This window comes from Bombina bombina, chromosome 9, assembly GCF_027579735.1.
Source record: "Bombina bombina isolate aBomBom1 chromosome 9, aBomBom1.pri, whole genome shotgun sequence".
NCBI classification, from domain to species: Eukaryota; Metazoa; Chordata; class Amphibia; order Anura; family Bombinatoridae; genus Bombina; species Bombina bombina.
Genome location: NC_069507.1, coordinates 21,561,268 through 21,581,105, shown reverse-complemented (window position 1 = coordinate 21,581,105; position 19,838 = coordinate 21,561,268). Strand labels below are relative to the sequence as shown.

General features: G+C 37.8%; 1 protein-coding gene across 2 annotated transcripts in view; it reads right to left on the bottom strand.

The window, feature by feature from the left end:
- Positions 1 to 8,691: 8,691 nt before the first annotated feature.
- LOC128639790 (acyl-CoA desaturase) overlaps positions 8,692 to 19,838 on the bottom strand; it is a 47,436-nt gene continuing 36,289 nt past the window's right edge. For both annotated transcript variants that reach the window (XM_053691942.1, XM_053691944.1), the window contains one exon: positions 8,692 to 18,178. In XM_053691942.1, coding sequence (XP_053547917.1) covers positions 17,979 to 18,178 — 200 coding nt within the window. In that variant the 3' untranslated portion in view covers positions 8,692 to 17,978. The remainder of the gene's footprint in view (positions 18,179 to 19,838) is intronic.

Below are 19,838 nucleotides of genomic sequence, written 5' to 3'. Positions count from 1 at the left end.
ACAACCATTTGTGCCATAATTGCACAAGTTGTTTGTAAATAATTTCAGTGAGAAACCTAAAGTTTGTGAAAAAGTGAACAATTTTTTTATTTGATTGCATTTTGCGGTGAAATGGTGGCAGGAAATATACCAATATGGGCCTAGATCATTACTTTGGGTTGTCTACTAAAAAAAAAAAATATATAGATGTCAAGGGATATTCTTGGATTCCTGACAGATATCAGTGTTACAACGTAACTATCGCTAATTTAAAAAAAAAAAGTGGTTTGGAAATAGAAAAGTGCTACTTATTATTATTATCGGTTATTTGTAGAGCGCCAACAGATTCTGCAGTGCTATAAACAAAGGGGAAGTACAACAAAACAATTATAGGGATCAAATGGGTAGAGGGCCCTGCCAAGAGTTGCACTGTTGTAGTCAGCTCTTAAGAAGGTGATCTACAAACAGCTGAACTCTTAGGCTTACATGCTAAGGGGGTTCAGGGGATAGCAATGGGGGAGTGGAACTGGTATAAAGTAAGGTTAGCATAGGTTGTATGCATCCCTGAACAGTAGAGTCTTTAGGAAGCCCTTGAAGCTTTCAAAACTAGGGGAGAGTCTTGTGGGGCAAGGTAGAGAGTAGGGATGGGCGAATGTTTCTAAAAATTCGAAATTTAAAACGAATTTTGATACATTCGTTCGTTCGAATCGAATTTTGAATGTTTATATAACATTCTAACATTCTATTTTCAAATTTTCGTTTTCAAATTTTTCAATTTCGAAATGTAATATTCAAATGTGATATTCGAATTCGAATTTAAAATAGTATTTCTCTTGTAAGGTGTATCCAGTCCACGGATCATCCATTACTTGTGGGATATTCTCATTCCCAACAGGAAGTTGTAAGAGGACACCCACAGCACAGCTGTCTATATAGCTCCTCCCCTAGCTGCCATATCCAGTCATTCTCTTGCAACTCTCAACAAACATGGAGGTAGTAAGAGAGAAGTGGTGAAATGTAGCTGTTATTTTACTTCAATCAAAAGTTTATTATTTTTAAATGGTACCGGAGTTGTACTATTTTGTTCCAGGCAGAAAAATAGAAGAATCTGCCTGTGATTTCTATGATCTTAGCAGGTTGTAACTAAGATCCATTGCTGTTCTCACACATGACTGAAGAGAGAGATAACTTCAGCGGGGGAATGGCGTGCAGGTTATCCTGCTATGAGGTATGTGCAGTTAAGATTTTTCTAGAAGATGTGAATGCTAGAAAATGCTGCTGATGCCAAAATTATGTAAGTTAAGCCTGAATACAGTGATTTAATAGCGACTGGTATCATGCTTACTTTCTGAGGTAATACTATTTTATATTTTCAATATAAAGCGTTTGCTGGCATGTTTAAACGTTTTTATATATACTTTGGTGATAGAACTTTATTGGGGCCTAGTTTTTTCCACATGGCTGGCTTAAATTTGCCTAGAAACAGTTTCCTGAGGCTTTCCACTGTGTTACTATGAGTGGGAGGGGCCTAATTTAGCGCTTTTTTGCGCAGTAACTTTTACAGACTGAGACATCCAGATTCCTCCAAGAGTCCCCTGAATGCTATAGGACATCTCTAAAGGGCTCTTAGGCTTTCCAAAATCGTTTGTTGGGGAAGGTAGGCCCACAGCAAGGCTGTGGAAGTTTGGTGTGTCTGTTAAAAAACGTCTATATCGTTTTTTTTTATCCGGTTTTTGAACTAAGCGGTTAATCATCCATTTGCAAGTGGGTGCAATGCTCTGTTAGCTTATTATACACACTGTACACATTTTGTTTGATTTACTGCCTTTTTTCACTGTTTTTCAAATTCTGACAAAATTTGTTTCTCTTAAAGGCACAGTACCGTTTATTATATTTGCTTGTTAACTTGATTTAAAGTGTTTTCCAAGCTTGCTAGTCTCATTGCTGGTCTGTATAAACATGTCTGACATAGAGGAAACTCCTTGTTCATTATGTTTAAAAGCCATTGTGGAGCCCCCTCTTAGAATGTGTACCAAATGTACTGATTTCACTTTAAGCAATAAAGATCATATTCTGTCTTTAAAAAATGTATCACCAGAGGAATCTGACGAGGGGGAAGTTATGCCGACTAACTCTCCCCACGTGTCAGATCCTTTGACTCCCGCTCAAGGGGCTCACGCTCAAATGGCGCCAAGTACATCTAGGGCGCCCATAGCGTTTACTTTACAAGACATGGCGGCAGTCATGGATAATACACTGTCAGGGGTATTAGCCAGACTACCTGAATTTAGAGGAAAGCGAGATAGCTCTGGAGTTAGACGAAATACAGAGCATACTGACGCTTTAAGAGCTATGTCTGATACTGCCTCACAATATGCAGAAGCTGAAGAAGGAGAGCTTCTTTCTGTGGGTGATGTTTCTGACTCAGGGAAGATGATGCAACCTGATTCTGATATTTCTACATTTAAATTTAAGCTTGAACACCTCTGCGTGTTACTCAGGGAGGTTTTAGCTGCTCTGAATGACTGTGATACAATTGCAGTGCCAGAGAAATTGTGTAGACTGGATAAATACTATGCAGTGCCGGTGTGTACTGATGTTTTTCCAATACCTAAAAGGTTTACAGAAATTATTACTAAGGAATGGGATAGACCAGGTGTGCCGTTCTCTCCCCCTCCTATTTTTAGAAAAATGTTTCCAATAGACGCCACCACACGGGACTTATGGCAGACAGTCCCTAAGGTGGAGGGAGCAGTTTCTACTCTAGCAAAGCGTACTACTATCCCTGTCGAGGACAGTTGTGCTTTCTTAGATCCAATGGATAAAAAGTTAGATGGTTACCTTAAGAAAATGTTTATTCAACAAGGTTTTATCCTACAGCCCCTTGCATGCATTGCTCCTGTCACTGCTGCTGCGGCGTTCTGGTTTGAGTCTCTGGAAGAGGCTTTACAGGTAGCAACTCCATTGGATGACATACTTGACAAGCTTAGAGCACTTAAGCTAGCCAATTCTTTTGTTTCTGATGCCATTGTTCATTTGACTAAACTAACGGCTAAGAATTCTGGTTTTGCTATCCAGGCGCGCAGAGCGCTATGGCTTAAATCATGGTCAGCTGACGTTACTTCAAAGTCTAAGCTACTTAACATTCCCTTCAAGGGGCAGACCCTATTCGGGCCTGGTTTGAAGGAGATTATTGCTGATATCACTGGAGGAAAAGGTCATGCCCTTCCTCAGGATAGGTCCAAATCAAGGGCCAAACAGTCTAATTTTCGTGCCTTTCAAAACTTCAAGGCAAGTGCGGCATCAACTTCCTCTAATGCAAAACAAGAGGGAACTTTTGCTCAGTCCAAGACGGTCCGGAGACCTAACCAGACCTGGAAGAAGGGTAAGCAGGCCAAAAAGTCTGCTGCTGCCTCTAAGACAGCATGAAGGAACGGCCCCCTATCCGGTAACGGATCTAGTAGGGGAAGACTTTTGCTCTTCGCCCAGACATGGGCAAGAGATGTCCAGGATCCCTGGGCATTGGAATTATATCCCAGGGATATCTTCTGGACTTCAAGGCTTCCCCCCCAAAAGGGAGATTTCACCTTTCACAATTATCTGCAAACCAGATAAAGAGAGAGGCATTCTTACACTGCATACAAGACCTCCTAGTTATGGGAGTGATCCATCCAGTTCCAAAGGAGGAACAGGGACAGGGATTTTACTCAAATCTGTTTGTAGTTCCCAAAAAAGAGGGAACCTTCAGACCAATTTTGGTTCTAAAGATCTTAAACAAAATTCCTCAGAGTTCCATCATTCAAGATGGAGACTATTCGTACCATCCTACCTATGATCCAGGAGGGTCAATACATGACTACAGTGGATTTAAAGGATGCTTATCTTCACATTCCGATACACAAAGATCATCATCGGTTTCTCAGGTTTGCCTTCCTAGACAGGCATTACCAGTTTGTCGCTGTTCCCTTTGGGTTAGCTACAGCCCCAAGAATTTTTACGAAGGTTATGGGGTCGCTTCTGGCGGTCCTAAGGCCGCGGAGCATAGCAGTGGCCCCTTATTTAGACGACATCCTGATTCAGGCATCAAACTTCCAAATTGCCAAGTCTCATACGGACATAGTGTTGGCATTTCTGAGGTCGCATGGGTGGAAGGTGAACGAGGAAAAGAGTTCTCTATCCCCCCTTACAAGAGTTTCCTTCCTAGGGACTCTGATAGATTCTACTAAATCTGGATCAAGAGACCAGGGATTCTCTTCTCTGGTGGCTATCTCGGGTCCATCTGTCCAAAGGTATGACCTTTCGCAGGCCAGATTGGACAATTGTAACGACAGATGCCAGCCTTCTAGGTTGGGGTGCAGTCTGGAACTCCCTGAAGGATCAGGGATCGTGGACTCAGGAGGAGTCACTCCTTCCAATAAACATTCTGGAACTAAGAGCGATATTCAATGCTCTTCAGGCTTGGCCTCATCTAGCGACAATGAGGTTCATCAGATTTCAGTCGGACAACATCACGACTGTGGCTTACATCAACCATCAAGGGGGAACAAGGAGTTCCCTAGCGATGTTAGAAGTCTCAAAGATAATTCGCTGGGCAGAGATTCACTCTTGCCACCTATCAGCTATCCATATCCCAGGTGTAGAGAACTGGGAGGCGGATTTTCTAAGTCGACAGACTTTTCATCCGGGGGAGTGGGAACTCCATCCGGAGGTGTTTGCACAATTGGTTCATCGTTGGGGCAAACCAGAACTGGATCTCATGGCATCTCGCCAGAATGCCAAGCTTCCTTGTTACGGATCCAGGTCCAGGGACCCCAAGGCAACGCTGATAGATGCTCTAGCAGCGCCTTGGTCCTTCAACCTGGCTTATGTGTTTCCACCGTTTCCTCTACTCACTCGTCTGATTGCCAAAATCAAGCAGGAGAGAGCATCGGTGATCTTGATAGCACCTGCGTGGCCACGCAGGACTTGGTATGCAGATCTGGTGGACATGTCATCCTTTCCACCATGGACTCTGCCGCTGAGACAGGACCTTCTACTTCAAGGTCCTTTCAACCATCCAAATCTAATTTCTCTGAGGCTGACTGCCTGGAGATTGAACGCTTTATTTTATCAAAGCGTGGTTTCTCCGAGTCAGTCATTGATACCTTAATTCAGACACGAAAGCCTGTCACCAGGAAAATCTATCATAAGATATGGCGTAAATATCTTTATTGGTGTGAATCCAAGGGCTACTCATGGAGTAAGGTCAGGATTCCCAGGATATTGTCTTTTCTCCAAGGAGAAAGGATTGTCAGCTAGTTCCTTAAAGGGACAGATTTCTACACTATCTATTCTTTTGCACACGCGTCTGGCGGATGTCCCAGACGTTCAGGCATTTTGTCAGGCTTTAGTTAGAATCAAGCCTGTGTTTAAACCTGTTGCTCCACCATGGAGTTTAAATTTGGTTCTTAAAGTTCTTCAGGGGGTTCCGTTTGAACCTCTTCATTCCATAGATATCAAACTTTTATCTTGGAAAGTTCTTTTTTTGGTAGCTATTTCCTCGGCTCGTAGAGTTTCCGAGTTATCTGCCTTACAATGTGATTCTCCTTATCTGATCTTCCATGCAGATAAGGTAGTTCTGCGTACCAAACCTGGGTTTTTACCTCAGGTGGTATCTAATAAGAATATCAAGTTCTAATACATTGTTTGTGTAATTATTGCCAGCATTGTACAAGATTTGTGTATATATTGCCAGCATTTTCCATTGCTTATTTGAATCGCACCTTGGTCTATTGTTTGTCACACAACCAGCACTTTTTTGTTATCACATTCACACGTAGTTATTGTTGACTCCATTTCAACACTGGCCAGGACCCTGTGCCAAAGACTCTAATTTGAGTGCGGCGTATGTCAAGCACTCCATTTTCAGGATCTATACCGCGGCCAATCTTCAGATATGGATCCATAACTGTATACTGATTTCTATTGTGCTATAAATCTAGCACTTTACTTTTCAGTTTTTTCACAGCCTCTTTAAATAGCGCCACCAGCAACCTTGCTGCCACTATTTAACGGCTTGAAATAGGAGGTGGTTTTCCACCGTGCTCACCCACGTATCGATACACCTCCTCACACACCTTTACCCACCATTTGGGGCAGGGTCAACAGTGAACAGCTGCTTTTATATATTGTTTTATGGTTTATTATTTTTTATTACTTTCTGTTTGACCAATTTTAATATTGTTGCTAGCGGGAGTAATGTAACAGTTCTCCCTTAACAGCTGTTAAGCTTCTATGTTATAGGTTTCCACGTAGGAAATCAGGTATACCGCTTTTATTACTTTGTTTTTAACTAGTCTTAACTGTATATAATAAAATCCATTTAGCACTCAACCTAACCTCTTACGTCTGTGTGTATATATACCCTTAGGCCTTTTGGCGCTGTGACCACTTCCATCTATTTCTATTTCTGAACCCAGGACAATATTTAGAAACTATTTATTTTGGTTGTTTTTTGTGGTTGTAGATGTATAACAGATTTTGGGGGGCAAAGTTAAAAAAAAGTGTGTTTTTTCCATTTTTTCATCATATTTTATAATTTTTTTTATAGTAGAATATAAAATTTTATGAAAATAATGGTATCTTTAGAAAGTCCATTTAATGGTGAGAAAAACGGTATATAATATGTGTGGGTACAGTAAATGAATAAGAGGAAAATTACAGCTAAACACAAACACTGCAAAAATGTGAAAATAACTTTGGTCCCAAACGGTCAGAAAATGGAAAAGTGCTGTGGTCCTTAAGGGGTTAAGAAACACAGGGTTTTTTTTACCTTCCATTTCTACAAGCTTAATATGTGTGATTTTTTTCAGTACTTTGATCTTACAATAACAATATTACTTTTCTAGTAACTTTTCTGTTTTCTCTAGAAAAAGGCGCTTGAGAGGTGACATGATTACTTTATATAAATACTAGTGGGAAAGCCTGCCCAGAGGGCAGTCTATTGGGGTGACGCTGCATCAAGGTGGATTTTCTCACCACACCTTTTGCTCTCTTTCCCCCCTCTCTTTTGTTCTCTCTCCTGTCTCTCTTTTACTCTCTCCCGATCTCTTATGCTCTCCCTCTCCCCCTCTCATGTTCTCCCTCTCCCCCTCTCTTATGCTCTCCCTCTTCCCCCTCTCTTTTGCTCTCTCTCCTCCCCTCTCTTTTGCTCTCTCTCCCCCCCTCTCTTTTGCTCTCTCCCCCCCTCTCTTTTGCTCTCTCCCCCCTTTCTTTTGTTCTCTCTCCGCCCTCTCTTTTGCTCTCTCTACCCCCTCTCTTTTGCTCTCTCTCTTCCCCTCTCTTTTGCGCTCTCTCTCCCCCTCTCTTTTGCGCTCTCTCCTCCCCTCTCTTTTGCTATCCCTCTCCCCCCTCTCTTTTGTTCTCCCTCTCCCCCTCTCTTTTGCTCTCTCTCCCCTTCTATTTTGCTCTCTCTCCCCCCTCTCTTTTGCTCTCTCTCTCCCCTCTCTTTTGCTCTCTCCCCCTCTCTTTTGCTCTCTACCCCCTTCTCTTTTGCTCTCTATCCCCCCTCTCTTTTGCTCTCTTTCCCCCCTCTCATTTGCTCTCTCTCCCCCCTCTCTTTTGCTCTCTCCCCTCTCTTTTGCTCTCTCTCTCCCCTCTCTTTTGCTCTCTCTCTCCCCTCTCTTTTGCTCTCTACCACCTTCTCTTTTGCTCTCTATCCCCCCTCTCTTTTGCTCTCTCTCCCCCCCTCTCTTTTGCTCTCTCTCCCTCCTCTCTTTATCCCCTCTCTTTTGCTCTCTCTCCCCCTGTCCTTTTTTTTTTTTTTTTTTTAATTAGGGCACTCCCACTGCCTTCCCTTCCCTGCTGAGCCGTCCACCCACCACTCGCCCACACCTCCTGCCGGCACCAGAAGAAGATCATTACAGACGGTGACACACACAGTGTCACAGTCTGTAACGATCAGGCATCTGGCCTCATATGGAGACGGAGCACAACAATCGTGTTCCGGCTCCATATGCGGCAGATGCCTGAAGCTTCAAGAGCTCCAGCTCTCAGCTGTTATGTTAGAGAGTTGGCGCTCCTGAAGCTGTCTCGTCGCCGTGAGGTGGCTGCGCATGCATTCAACATTCCTTTGAGGATGCGTGCGCAACTGCCGACGGCGACGGACATTACAAACCAAATTATAGTATAGATATTCAAGGCCCATATACAGAGATGGCAGAAGTTCTGTTTATTCCAAGACAATTATTTGTGACAAGGGGTCACAATTTAAGGCTGGACGAAAGGACATTTGATCTCCTGCAATGGAAATGTTTTTTCACTGTAAGAGCAATAAAATTGTGGAACTCATTACCAAAGGAGGTAGTGAATGCCATTACCTTTAAAAATGGTTTGGATACATTTCTGGCTAGAAACAGAATTCAGGGATATGATTGCTTGTGTTAAATTGGTCACCTTTTAAACTGGAGCTTTCTTTTTGTAAGTATATTAGATTTGTAAAGGTCGAACTTGATGGACTTCGGTCTTTTTTTTCAACCTCATCTACTATGTTAATATGTAAATGTGTACTGATGGTGATTCAGGAGACAAAAATAATTATAGGAATTCTTATACGTATCATGTATATTCTTTGCGTTTTAAAGATGTACAGTGTGTATAGAGAAAATGTAATGCTATAAAGTTATATTATTGATTCATAGGCAACAGGCAGACACAAACAATAGGACACTGAAATGGATTTGAAATATTGTCAAAATTTATTTCAGAACACAGAACATGGATACATCAATGCAAAATAAAATATGCTTGGGTTTTTCACATTTCGATACCACAAACTTCAACATATACAAAGTTTACAGAAGATGCTACCTTTTAAATGATGACGATTCTCAGTTGCCAGTATTTCAAAGGCAAAGACAACTCTGTCATAAATTTAGAGAAATTTGGATCTGAAAATAATTTTGTACATTTCAAGTTATGTATCAAAATTGTTAGGTTTAAGGACCGTGGTCACATTATGCAACATACAAAAACATTCTGTGTAAACTATTGAAATGAAATATAATAGTTAAATAATACCAATGAATATATGAATGTAGACCTTGGTAACTATGAGCAGGAGCATACATTTGTTTCGGTTTACAGTACGATTATAGCTTGTCAGTAAAAAATGTGTTCCCTATAAACAAATGTAAGTTTGTTAACTTAAATGTAATTAAAACAGCAATATTTACTAAAACTGAACAGATATCTTCTGTTTTAAACTAATAAAAGCAGCCACTAAAATTACGATTACATCCATTCAAGTCTTTAGGTGCATGAAAATCTTCCCAAATCTATAGGTTTGTTTGTCCAAATTGGTATAAAAACGAACAAATAAAACCCAATATCTGATATCAACAATTCTTGTACAGATCTCTTGCCACAGAACTATGAATAAGAAACAAGTTTAACAAGTTTTGGATAGGACATATTTAGTGTAAAGTCTTTAAATAATATCAAATCAAAATGTTAGAGGCTTATAAGAATTCATGTCTTGGCGACCAGAGAGTGCTGAAATTAATTTGTACTCAATGTGCCACAGTCCTCTCTGGCAGCTGAGGACTAATATTACAAAGCAATATCATAATTTTAAGAGAGATTTTCTGACAGAGTTATCTAAACTTTAAACCAGCAAAAGTAAACATCATTTTTCTAACATATTGTGAACTACAAAATCAGTTATGCTCACTCCCTACAGTTGGTATGTCTCTGTGCCTTCAGTGAGGTTGATTACCTATCCCAATATTGCTGGGGTTGCAGAATTTACCATGAGATGTATTGGCAAGCATAATACATGGGAAGCGGTTTCTTCCACCCATCAAAGGATTTAACCAGAACTTAAAAAACTTCTAAAACCTATGACAAGCACTGAATATGCTAAAATAATCACATGCGCTCTCTGCAAGCCTTACGCCCAACATGGTATGTGTATTGAACCTCCATATTTACCTTCATTTATTCTGAGACCTCTTTAATAAGAATACTATTTGGTTTCTTACACTTTAGGAGATGTGTGATTTACTTTTAGCTGGCAAATATTTGCAATCTATATAATAAGGTTTTCCTCATCTTGTAAAGTTAGATCTGTGGAGTTTGTTTTAGATAAATTGGAGGTCACAATGTTAGAGTTTTGTTGTTTTGGGTGAAAAATGAAGAGAGAACTGGAGACCTATAGTGGGAACGTAATGAAGATTTCTATTCACCCTTAAAACAATCGATCCCGTTGAGCATGTTCATGTGATGTCTTGTGTTAACACAGGTAAAACTGCTGTCACAAGTGCTACGCAGTCTATACATTATTTCCCAACATTATCAAAATTCACTGTTCTTAAATTGCCAAGGCAAAACAATATTAAAGATAAGTTACACTTATGTAATTGTATTAGCTACTCTAACTGTTCCATATGCAAAATGACAAACCCCTATTTATGCCTTTGGCTGCCAGTGAGGGCTACATAGTAACACTTTGATACCCTCTCAGTCAGGCAAGGGGTTAAATGTCGTTAAAAAGTGATAGGACATATGCACAGATTGCTCTCTTTGCTCTATGTTTGTGTGAGGTTTTAGAATACATAAGCGTTGGTACTTTCCCCTTTGCAGTTTGTAAGTTTACCCTTAAAGGCATATGTAAAATGTTCAGGGATATGATTGCCTTTGTTAAATGGTTCACCGTTTTTTAATGTGATTCATTTAAGCTCAACTGGAGCTTTTTTGTAAGTATATTAGATTTGTATAGGTTAAACCCTCGGGACTTCTGTCTCTTTTCAAACTCATCTACTGTGTTACTATGTAAAAGATTGATGTCATTCTTAAATTTAATCAAATACATTTTGGCGTTGTTTTCTTATAATTTCGATGATAAAAGTGATGCATTTCAAAACCCACCGTGGTACTCAATATACAAGTCCTATTACACTACTCTACCTAGGATTGGTGCGCGTACAACGCCGATGCGCATGTGCATTTGTAGCCTGTGGTGTATTAGTCTACATCACACACAGATCTACAAATGCTGCAGAGAAACAAAAAACAGTTATCATTGCAAGTGTCTTAAAGCGGAGTTGCAGCAGAGTAGGTATAGTATGTATCTCACACACATAGTAAGCATTTCCCCTGGACTAACAAGCAATCCGTTAAAAAATATAAAATATAATAATGTCAAACTTTTATGTGAACTTTTATTTTAATAAATATAATTCATTTATTTAAGTGTTTCTAGTTTCCCTGTAATAAAAATCTCTATATGCAGATTTATATTACGAGTTATACCAGCCAAATTTTAAAATGAGTTTCAATTGTATTTAATATTAAAACTGACAGGCAACCACAATTGGCAAAAATGGGGCAGTGCTGCACCAATTACACTTATCAGCCACGCTACTCCATTACCAACTTCTGCAATTGTTGTCTTCAAAGGATGTGGTGCGCATGCAACTACATCTTGCTTCCAGTACGCATGCCGCCCCCTGCAGATTGGCCGCTAGCAGGGGGTGTCAGTCAGCCCGATCGTATATGATCGGGTGGATGGAAGACCGCGGCCTCAGAGCAGATGGACAAGTTATGGAGAAGCGGTCTTTGAACCGCTGCTTCATAACTTCTGTTTCCGCCTAAAGGCTCCCACGGAAACGGGGGCATCAAGCTCCATTCGGAACTTGATAATTCGGTCCCTATTTATGAACAAAACAAATATAATGTTTTGTATGTCTTAAAGCTTCGTTTTGGAGACAGTAAGCGCTTTTTATTTGTTATACGATGACAGATCATATACATTTGTTTAAAATCATTCTTTAGTGTACAGTTTTATAATCCTTTAATGAAGATCTGATTGGCTACACCTAATCTAATCCCCATCAATAACTGGAATAAAAGCAAACCTGTGGTGTAGTAGAGAAAACACACATTTTTAGAAATGAAAGAAGAAAAATTATAATTATCCAAAATATTGTTTTAACAATAGTATAACCCTTTTATTGTGACCTATATTTATAAATTATACAGTACAACTATTCCCTAGAAGAGAGTGTCTCTTTAAGAAACAAGGGGCACTTACAAATATTATAATAAGATCCTATGCTGATTTATTAATAATGAATCATCTGAAATTTGGGTAAAAATATAATTTAGGTTCTACTCCCTTTAAAATGATTCCAGTGCTTTAAAAATTAATCAGAGTAACTAAAGACAATTTCTGTCTATCCCTTAAGCTTAAAGAATAAAACAATTTGAAGATGTTGTCAAATAGTTTTTTGGTAAATTATTTAGTTTAACTCAATATCACATCAGGGTGTGGGGGGGGGGGGGGGGACTAAGGAATTGTTTGTTAATCTCAATTTATTTGTAAATGGTTTTGTAAAATAATTTGTGAGCATCCGTTTACATTATGGAAAAACCAGCTAAACATTAGTATGGCTGTTGTAACCCTTGTAACACACACAACACATCTAATTTGTATCACAGTAATCTCACCCCACTGTACAATTCCCTACAATCTAATAAATTCACCACACACCAATCTCAATTATATCTAATACTTTTATTCACTTATTTGAGTTATTTCCATGCCAGGAGAAGACTAGCTATGGAAATGGCTAGGGACAGCTGTCCCCTGAAGGTACTTGGCTAAAATATTGCATCCAGAATGTTGTGGGTGGGGGTCTCGTCTATATTAAGATCTCCTCTCCAGAGAATGCTGAAGTCAACATTCCCCATAATAGGTGAGTCTGGAAACCTTGTCTGGTTAAGGTTAGGTCTAGGTTAGGCCTCGAATATGGACATTTTAGGCCATTTTACAGCTAAACCTACAGCTGGGATTATGGGTTAGGATTAAAGGGCCACTAAAGTCAAAATTGAAGTTTCATGATTCAGATAAAGCAGCAATTTAATTGTTTTCCCCAATATACTTCCATTATCAAAATGTGCACATTCTTTTTATATAAACACTTTCTGAGGCTCTAGCCCCTACTGAGCATGTGCAAAAGTGCACAGTGTTTGTCAATATATGTCATTTGTGATTGGCTGATGGCTATTACATGATAAAAGGGAGGGACAGTTTGGATTAATTTTGAATCTTTTTATTGTGTATTTGTCAATTATTAAATTCTTCTGGGGGTCTTTAACCTTTTCAAGACTGGCCTAATTTGTCTACATCGAAACAATAATCTGATGTAAACAAATTGAAATCATGTGATTGTTCATGTGATCACAAGATTTCCATAATATGATCAGATCAGGGGGGCGTGCCTCTGATGCTAGGCACCCCTTCCAGGCCGCAATCCCATTCAGGAAGTGCTGTTGGCTTAAGCACTGCCAAATGGCTAGGACGTTCCATGTCGTCCTAACGGTGCTAAAGTCCAGCGCAGTTAGGACTGCATGAAACGTCCTAACGTTGGGAATGGGTTAAAGAAGGTTTAATCCCTCAATGGGTGGTTACAATATTATAACAGCCTATTTATTGCTGTCATGGCAGAATTTCCTGTGTGGAATCAACTAGCAGACCCTGATATAAAATCACTATGAAGGCTGTGTGTGCCATTAGATCAGTATTTGGGATATAATGAGATTGCTCCCAGACCAGAGATTGTTTTAAATTTGCAATATTTTTACATTTTATTAGTTTATACTTAATAAGAGTTCAATAAGTGCATTTATACTCAATAAGGGTTCAACAAGTGAGTTTATACTTAATAAGAGTTCAATAAGTGCATTTTTATTTAATAAGGGTTCAACAAGTGAGTTTATATTTAATAAGAGTTCAATAAGTGCATTTTTATTTAATAAGGGTTCAACAAGTGAGTTTATACTTAATAAAAATTTAGCAAGTGCTTTATGTTTAAGTGCTTTTTGTTCATTTCTACATATTTTTTTTGTAATTTTCATGAATGTTTAGTATTTAAATGACATGTAACACAGAACCCCACTTTCATCTTGAAATGAAATGCACATGAAAGAGGTTACAAAAATAAAATGAGAGTTTAGGAAAATTATTTATAATTATTTTTGAAAGTATTTGTTCAACAAAAACCTTTATATTTTTTTTAAATACGCTAAAATAAACAAGAGCTGTTCAACATGCCCACATCCTCAATAAGGGAGTAAGCTTTACACTTGGCCTAGTGCCAGTGATATCACATGACTAGTCACAAGCTGCTATGACAAATAAATTTACCCTAGAAAAAAACATCAAGCGCAGGCCAGATGTACATGCAGGCAGATTACATTCATATATGGATATGGTCATGTGCATTAAATATTAATGACAAGGGGGATAATTTATTTAGCTTGTGACAAAATACTTACAAATAATTTTCATAACTTGCCATTTTAATTTTTTTTATAATATTTTATTAAAAATATATATACATATTAAACCCTGGGTTGCCAAAAAATGGATTCCTGACAGCCAAGGGGTTAACACTTCCATACTATAACTACAGGGAAATGTTGCTGCTTGTGCATAATATGAAACATAGGTTTTTTTCATACACATGAGAATAAATTGAAGACTAAGCTCAATTTGTCACAAAATATTCAGATTTGGAAAGTGCAAATTGAAGTGAGAAATTCTGGATTAATCAATTAATAACATCATTTAAACTTGCCCAGTGCTGCACAGTACAGTCAGGGAGTGGAAAAAATGACAAATAATGTTAAAAGAGAACAGACATGACCGCTGTAGGATAAAGCTATAATTAATATTTATTTCAAATGTAATTAATTGATTTTGTTTGTTTTATTCCCACAACTGTCAGCCTGCAAGTTTTGCTTTGCATATACTGTATATATACTGTATATGCCCTTGAGTGGCCTCTAGCATTGTTGGGCACACTGGGTAAAATAAATATTACCAATGGATTGTATTTCACCAGCATGCTCCTGGTATTATAAAAAGTACCCTATATACTGCACCTCTGTATAAGGTTAAAAGGTATCGGTTTCATAAAATACAAGTAAATGTAATTACTTTAAATTTTTTATGTTTTTTTAAACAAAATCTATTTAGAAGAGGCTTTCTTGCCTCACCCATAATTAGCAACGTCTGCTAAAACATTTTCCCTTTAGTTTAATGATGTATTTATTAATTAACAAATCATTAGGCACTTCAAAAAAAAAAAAAAAAAGAAGGCAAAGGGTGGATAAAATCATAGTTTATGTAGTGCCATGGGTTTAACATGAAATATGGTACGTGGGGTTTTATATATATATATATATATATATATATTTTTTTTTTTTTTTTTATTTTGTTTCTTATTGTTATCTATTTTCATGGTGTTCAGGAAAACTGAATAAATACAGATATTCTTTTGTCCCTTTATATTATCTTTAAGGTTAAAGGTGTTATTAAATAAACCTTTGGTTCAGATTCTGGAATTTTGGGATTTCTTAAAAAAACACTGTAATTGGCTGAAATAGTTTTAAACATATATTTATGTAATCTGAACCAAACAGAATGATTCCTCTTAATGTACATCTAAATGCTTGCATGTCATATGTCCATGTGGCTTATGTACATTGGAGAAAATTCAAAAACTATATCATAGAGCACTAGTTTTCAAATCTGTCCTCATGCTTCCCGAACAAGCCATATTTTCAGGATTACCCTGGGGGGAGAGCAGGTAAAATAACCATGTTTACTAATCAGCTGATTGTTTCACCTGTGCTTGATTCCAGATATCCTCAAAATCTGACCTTTTACTGAGGTTTAAGGACAGGTTTGAAAACCAGTATCATAGAGGGATAGACTGTAATCTAAATAATCTATATCTCTACAAAGACAGCAAAATGGAGTATAAATAAAAAGTAATTAGACCCTATGAAACATCTTATTTTTTTAACGATTATTTCTGGTGCTTCTTTGCTCAACAGATTTGCAATAATCAAATATTGCTAGGGATATTGATCTTTAAAGTTTACCCATATATAACAAATTAAAAATACAAGTTCCATTGATTATGACATTGAGGCCCAAAATGTAAATTTATTAAACAGAAACAGATGGGTACTCATAAACAAGTACATTATTATAACAATTAAGTGCTTTGTGTTCTTTAAAGTGATGGTAAACACAGCCTTTGCTGAATGTAAATATGAATTTGCTGTTTGAAAAAATGGATATAGGCACCTTTACTTTATATCAAGTTCATACCAGTAAGGGTTAAAAATAGTAATTTCTTTATACTCCCTCCTACCACTGCCATCTTAATTAGAAAAAAACTAACTTTTTTTTACGTGGTGATGTATTCACCACTCATCAGATTCTTGCCGTACGGCTCACACAAACATTGGATAAGTGGTTAACATGTCACCTTGTTAAAAAATAGGTTTTCTAAGTGAGATGGCAGTGGTGAGAGCGAGCGTAATAAAGGACAGACTATTTTTAACCCTTCCAGATATGATCTTGATATAAAGTAAAGGTGCCCATGTTAATTTTTTTTATGAACAATTAATTCATATTTACATTCCTTAAAGGCTTTAATGCTATACAATAAATAATGTTGTGTTTTCACAACCAGAAATAATAAAGTGCTTTTTATGGAAGAGATCAGGACACATACAAGTCATTTATTCATAGGAAGTAGAAGTGAAGTTAATTTACTGTATCTGAATTTCCATCTCATGTTTTATTTTATATATACTGTATATATATATATATCCCAATTATCAGAGAATCAAAAGCAACCTCATTTTATAATTAACCCATATAAAAGAATATAACTGAAAATGGAACTGACTAACCTTCAGTTTTTACTTTCTTGAGTGCCATTTTATCTTGTAAGTATACTATGTCTAAGCCTTTATCCCACTACATTATAAATACACAACACACATACAATTCAGACACCAGAAATACATTACAAGCTCCTTAAAATAAACAGCTATTTGTCCTTCTACTATTCTGCAAGCCATGTACCCTTTAGGCACAGAACACAACTGAACTGTGTACGGTCGCTGGGTAATCAGTAGAAAGGCCATTTGGACCTTATGGCAAGAAACTGGTATTCAAATCCACAAAGATTCTTTTGAGAATATCTATGTACCTGTGTTATGCTTGTGTGCCTGCTCAAATGACGTTTCATCTAGATTTATTTCAACAACATTTTATACTATAAGCAAATGTGGGGCTTTTTAACATAAAATAATTTCCTTTTATCTATTAGCAGCACCTCTGGAGTCTTTAACTGACCATTCTGGAAGCCAATGGAAAGCAAATATTACTTGTACACGTGTGCAATCGGTACATTTATTTCCATGGGACAACAGGAATTTACAGATAGGATATCCAGCTTCTCTGTATATTGGGGAGAACGTAAATGAGCCTATATATTTCCTCTTAGACAGATGATGGTCTGGAACATAACATACAGTACTAAGTAATCTACTCCGATAGGTCATATCTATGGCATTCATTTTATAAAATCTTCCCATTTCAGGGCCCAATGTCTCAGAACTGAGATTTAGTGAAGAAACTGCTTAAAAACATTTGTTTCTACAACTAACAGGAAATCAAACTGCTATAAAAATCTTGTCTATGTACAAACAGATAAAATGGCACTTAAAACTTGTCCACTTACTGCAATTCATTCTCCTTGCAGAGAGCCTAAGAGCAGTCAGGAATAAAACCTCTGAGGTTATCTAGAGATCTGGTCAGTGTGTAACACACAACTTACAGTCAGCAGCGGTCTTGTGGCTGCACACAGACTATTGTAACTTCACATGAGGAAGTAACGGTTGGTTAAGTAACAAAGACGGTAAAAATGTCACTGAGAAAACAGAAGAAATATGAACATTTCTGGAAAACTAATAATGGGGAAAGCAAATGTAAGAAGATATGAGTCACACAATATAACCTAGGGCGCAGTTATAATTACTTTAAGTACATAATTAAGTGAACACTGCTGGATCATGTTAAAGTAATCATATTTAGCCTCCTGCTAGCTTTTTGTTTTTATTTTGTTAAAATAAAAAAATGCAATGCCTTTTGTTCACCCACTTCTGTGGCTTCCGTCCCCAGTACGCAGCTTGCGGGCTACTATGATCTCTTTAGATACTCGTTTGCAGTCAGAGGCTAGGCCAAGCTTGCACATGAGATCAATAAAGCACGTGGTGAAATTGTTACGGACTCCAAACTCACTGGCAGAGTAGTCGTATGGAAACGTGTGGTGGTAGTTATGGAAGCCTTCACCTGCAAGAAGAGAATGAGATAATGATTGTATTAAAGGGACATAAAACACTAAGGGCTAGATTACAAGTGGACTGCATGAGAACTAGCGCAGCGATGGGGGTACGTCACTCAGCAATGGGCAGAAAAGGTTTAATATATATATACATATAGTAACACAAGTATGAATATAATTATATATATATATATATATATATATATATACCTGTCTATTATCTATCTAAATATATCTCATTGTACTGTTTAAATGTGATTAATCTTTTGTAATCTCCAGCTTGATTTGCTAAACTATATTGTTTGAACAGAGATACATAATACCAACAAGTGCAGTTGAATTATTTGGCTACTTTGTTACACAAGAGATTAGAAACAGCAAGTGATGCATGAATTGATTGTTAAGCAAACATGTCTCTGGGGGCCTAGGTCAGAGACAGAAAAAAATGACATTGCCACTGCAAAGTAAGGATTTAGCCTGGAAATGTGACCAGTATATTAAATTATAGCTACAGATATTTATTTAGCTTCGGAGAGAAACCACAATTTGGTCTTTCATTTTAAAAAGATGCAGATATAGCAGAAATATTCCTATGTTCCTGATACAAATTCCTCCGGAACACTGCTACATTGCAAATTCTACCTTCAGTGGGGAACAATGTTGACTATGGGGCCAATTTATCATCAGTCTGTCCGACATGATCCGCTCAGCGGATCATGTCCGACAGACATCAATATATGCCGACAGCATACACTGTCGGCATTAAACATTGAACAAGCAGTTCTGGTGAACTGCTTGTGCAATGTCGCCCCCTGCAGATTCGCGGCCGCTAGCAGGGGGTGTCAATCAGCCCGATCATATAGGATCAGGCGGATTGATGTCTGCAGCCTCAGAGCAGGCGGAAAAGTTATGGAGCAGTGGTCTTAAGACCGCTGCTTCATAACTGCTGTTTCCGGCGAGCCTAAAGACTCATCTGGAAACAGGGGCATCGAGCGCGATAATTCGGCCCCTATATGTGATTTGAAGTTTAACTCATGATGGTTTCGATGGTTAACTAGCTTACTGCAGTTACTGTGACAATATCAAGGTTAAAGCCTGTTCCAGCGCGATAATTCAGCCTTCCAAGGTAAAAAAATTAAATGGTTAAAAAAGTTTGCTTAGCAGTCTAGGGATATACGCCTGAGAAACCCAGCTGTGTATCTTGTTTGCTGTGTCCAGTTAGTGACAGATACAAATGAATTCCAATTGGTTTGGGAGAAAGGTCTATATGAGAAATTTAATTAAAAAGACGATAAACACCATGTACAAGACATTTCTGCTGTGTTGCTATATAATAACATATAAGAAAATGCTACACATTATTTAAAAAACAAATTAACATCTTGTTTGCTGCAATTGTTTTTTAGTAGCCAAACTCCACCCACCTATGAATATACACATATTAACACATAAATATATAGGTATACAAGCATATACATATACAGTATATTTACAGGAAACACACAGTTCCCATAGACTGCAATGCAAAGGCACTTTTCAATGCTGTTTTTTTTTCTAACACCCCACAGCTGCAACTTTCAACCTCTTAATACTGCTTAGTGCAGTTGTTTTTTAAAAAAAATAAAAAAAATCTACATTTTTTTAAATAAAAAACTATAATGCCCTCTA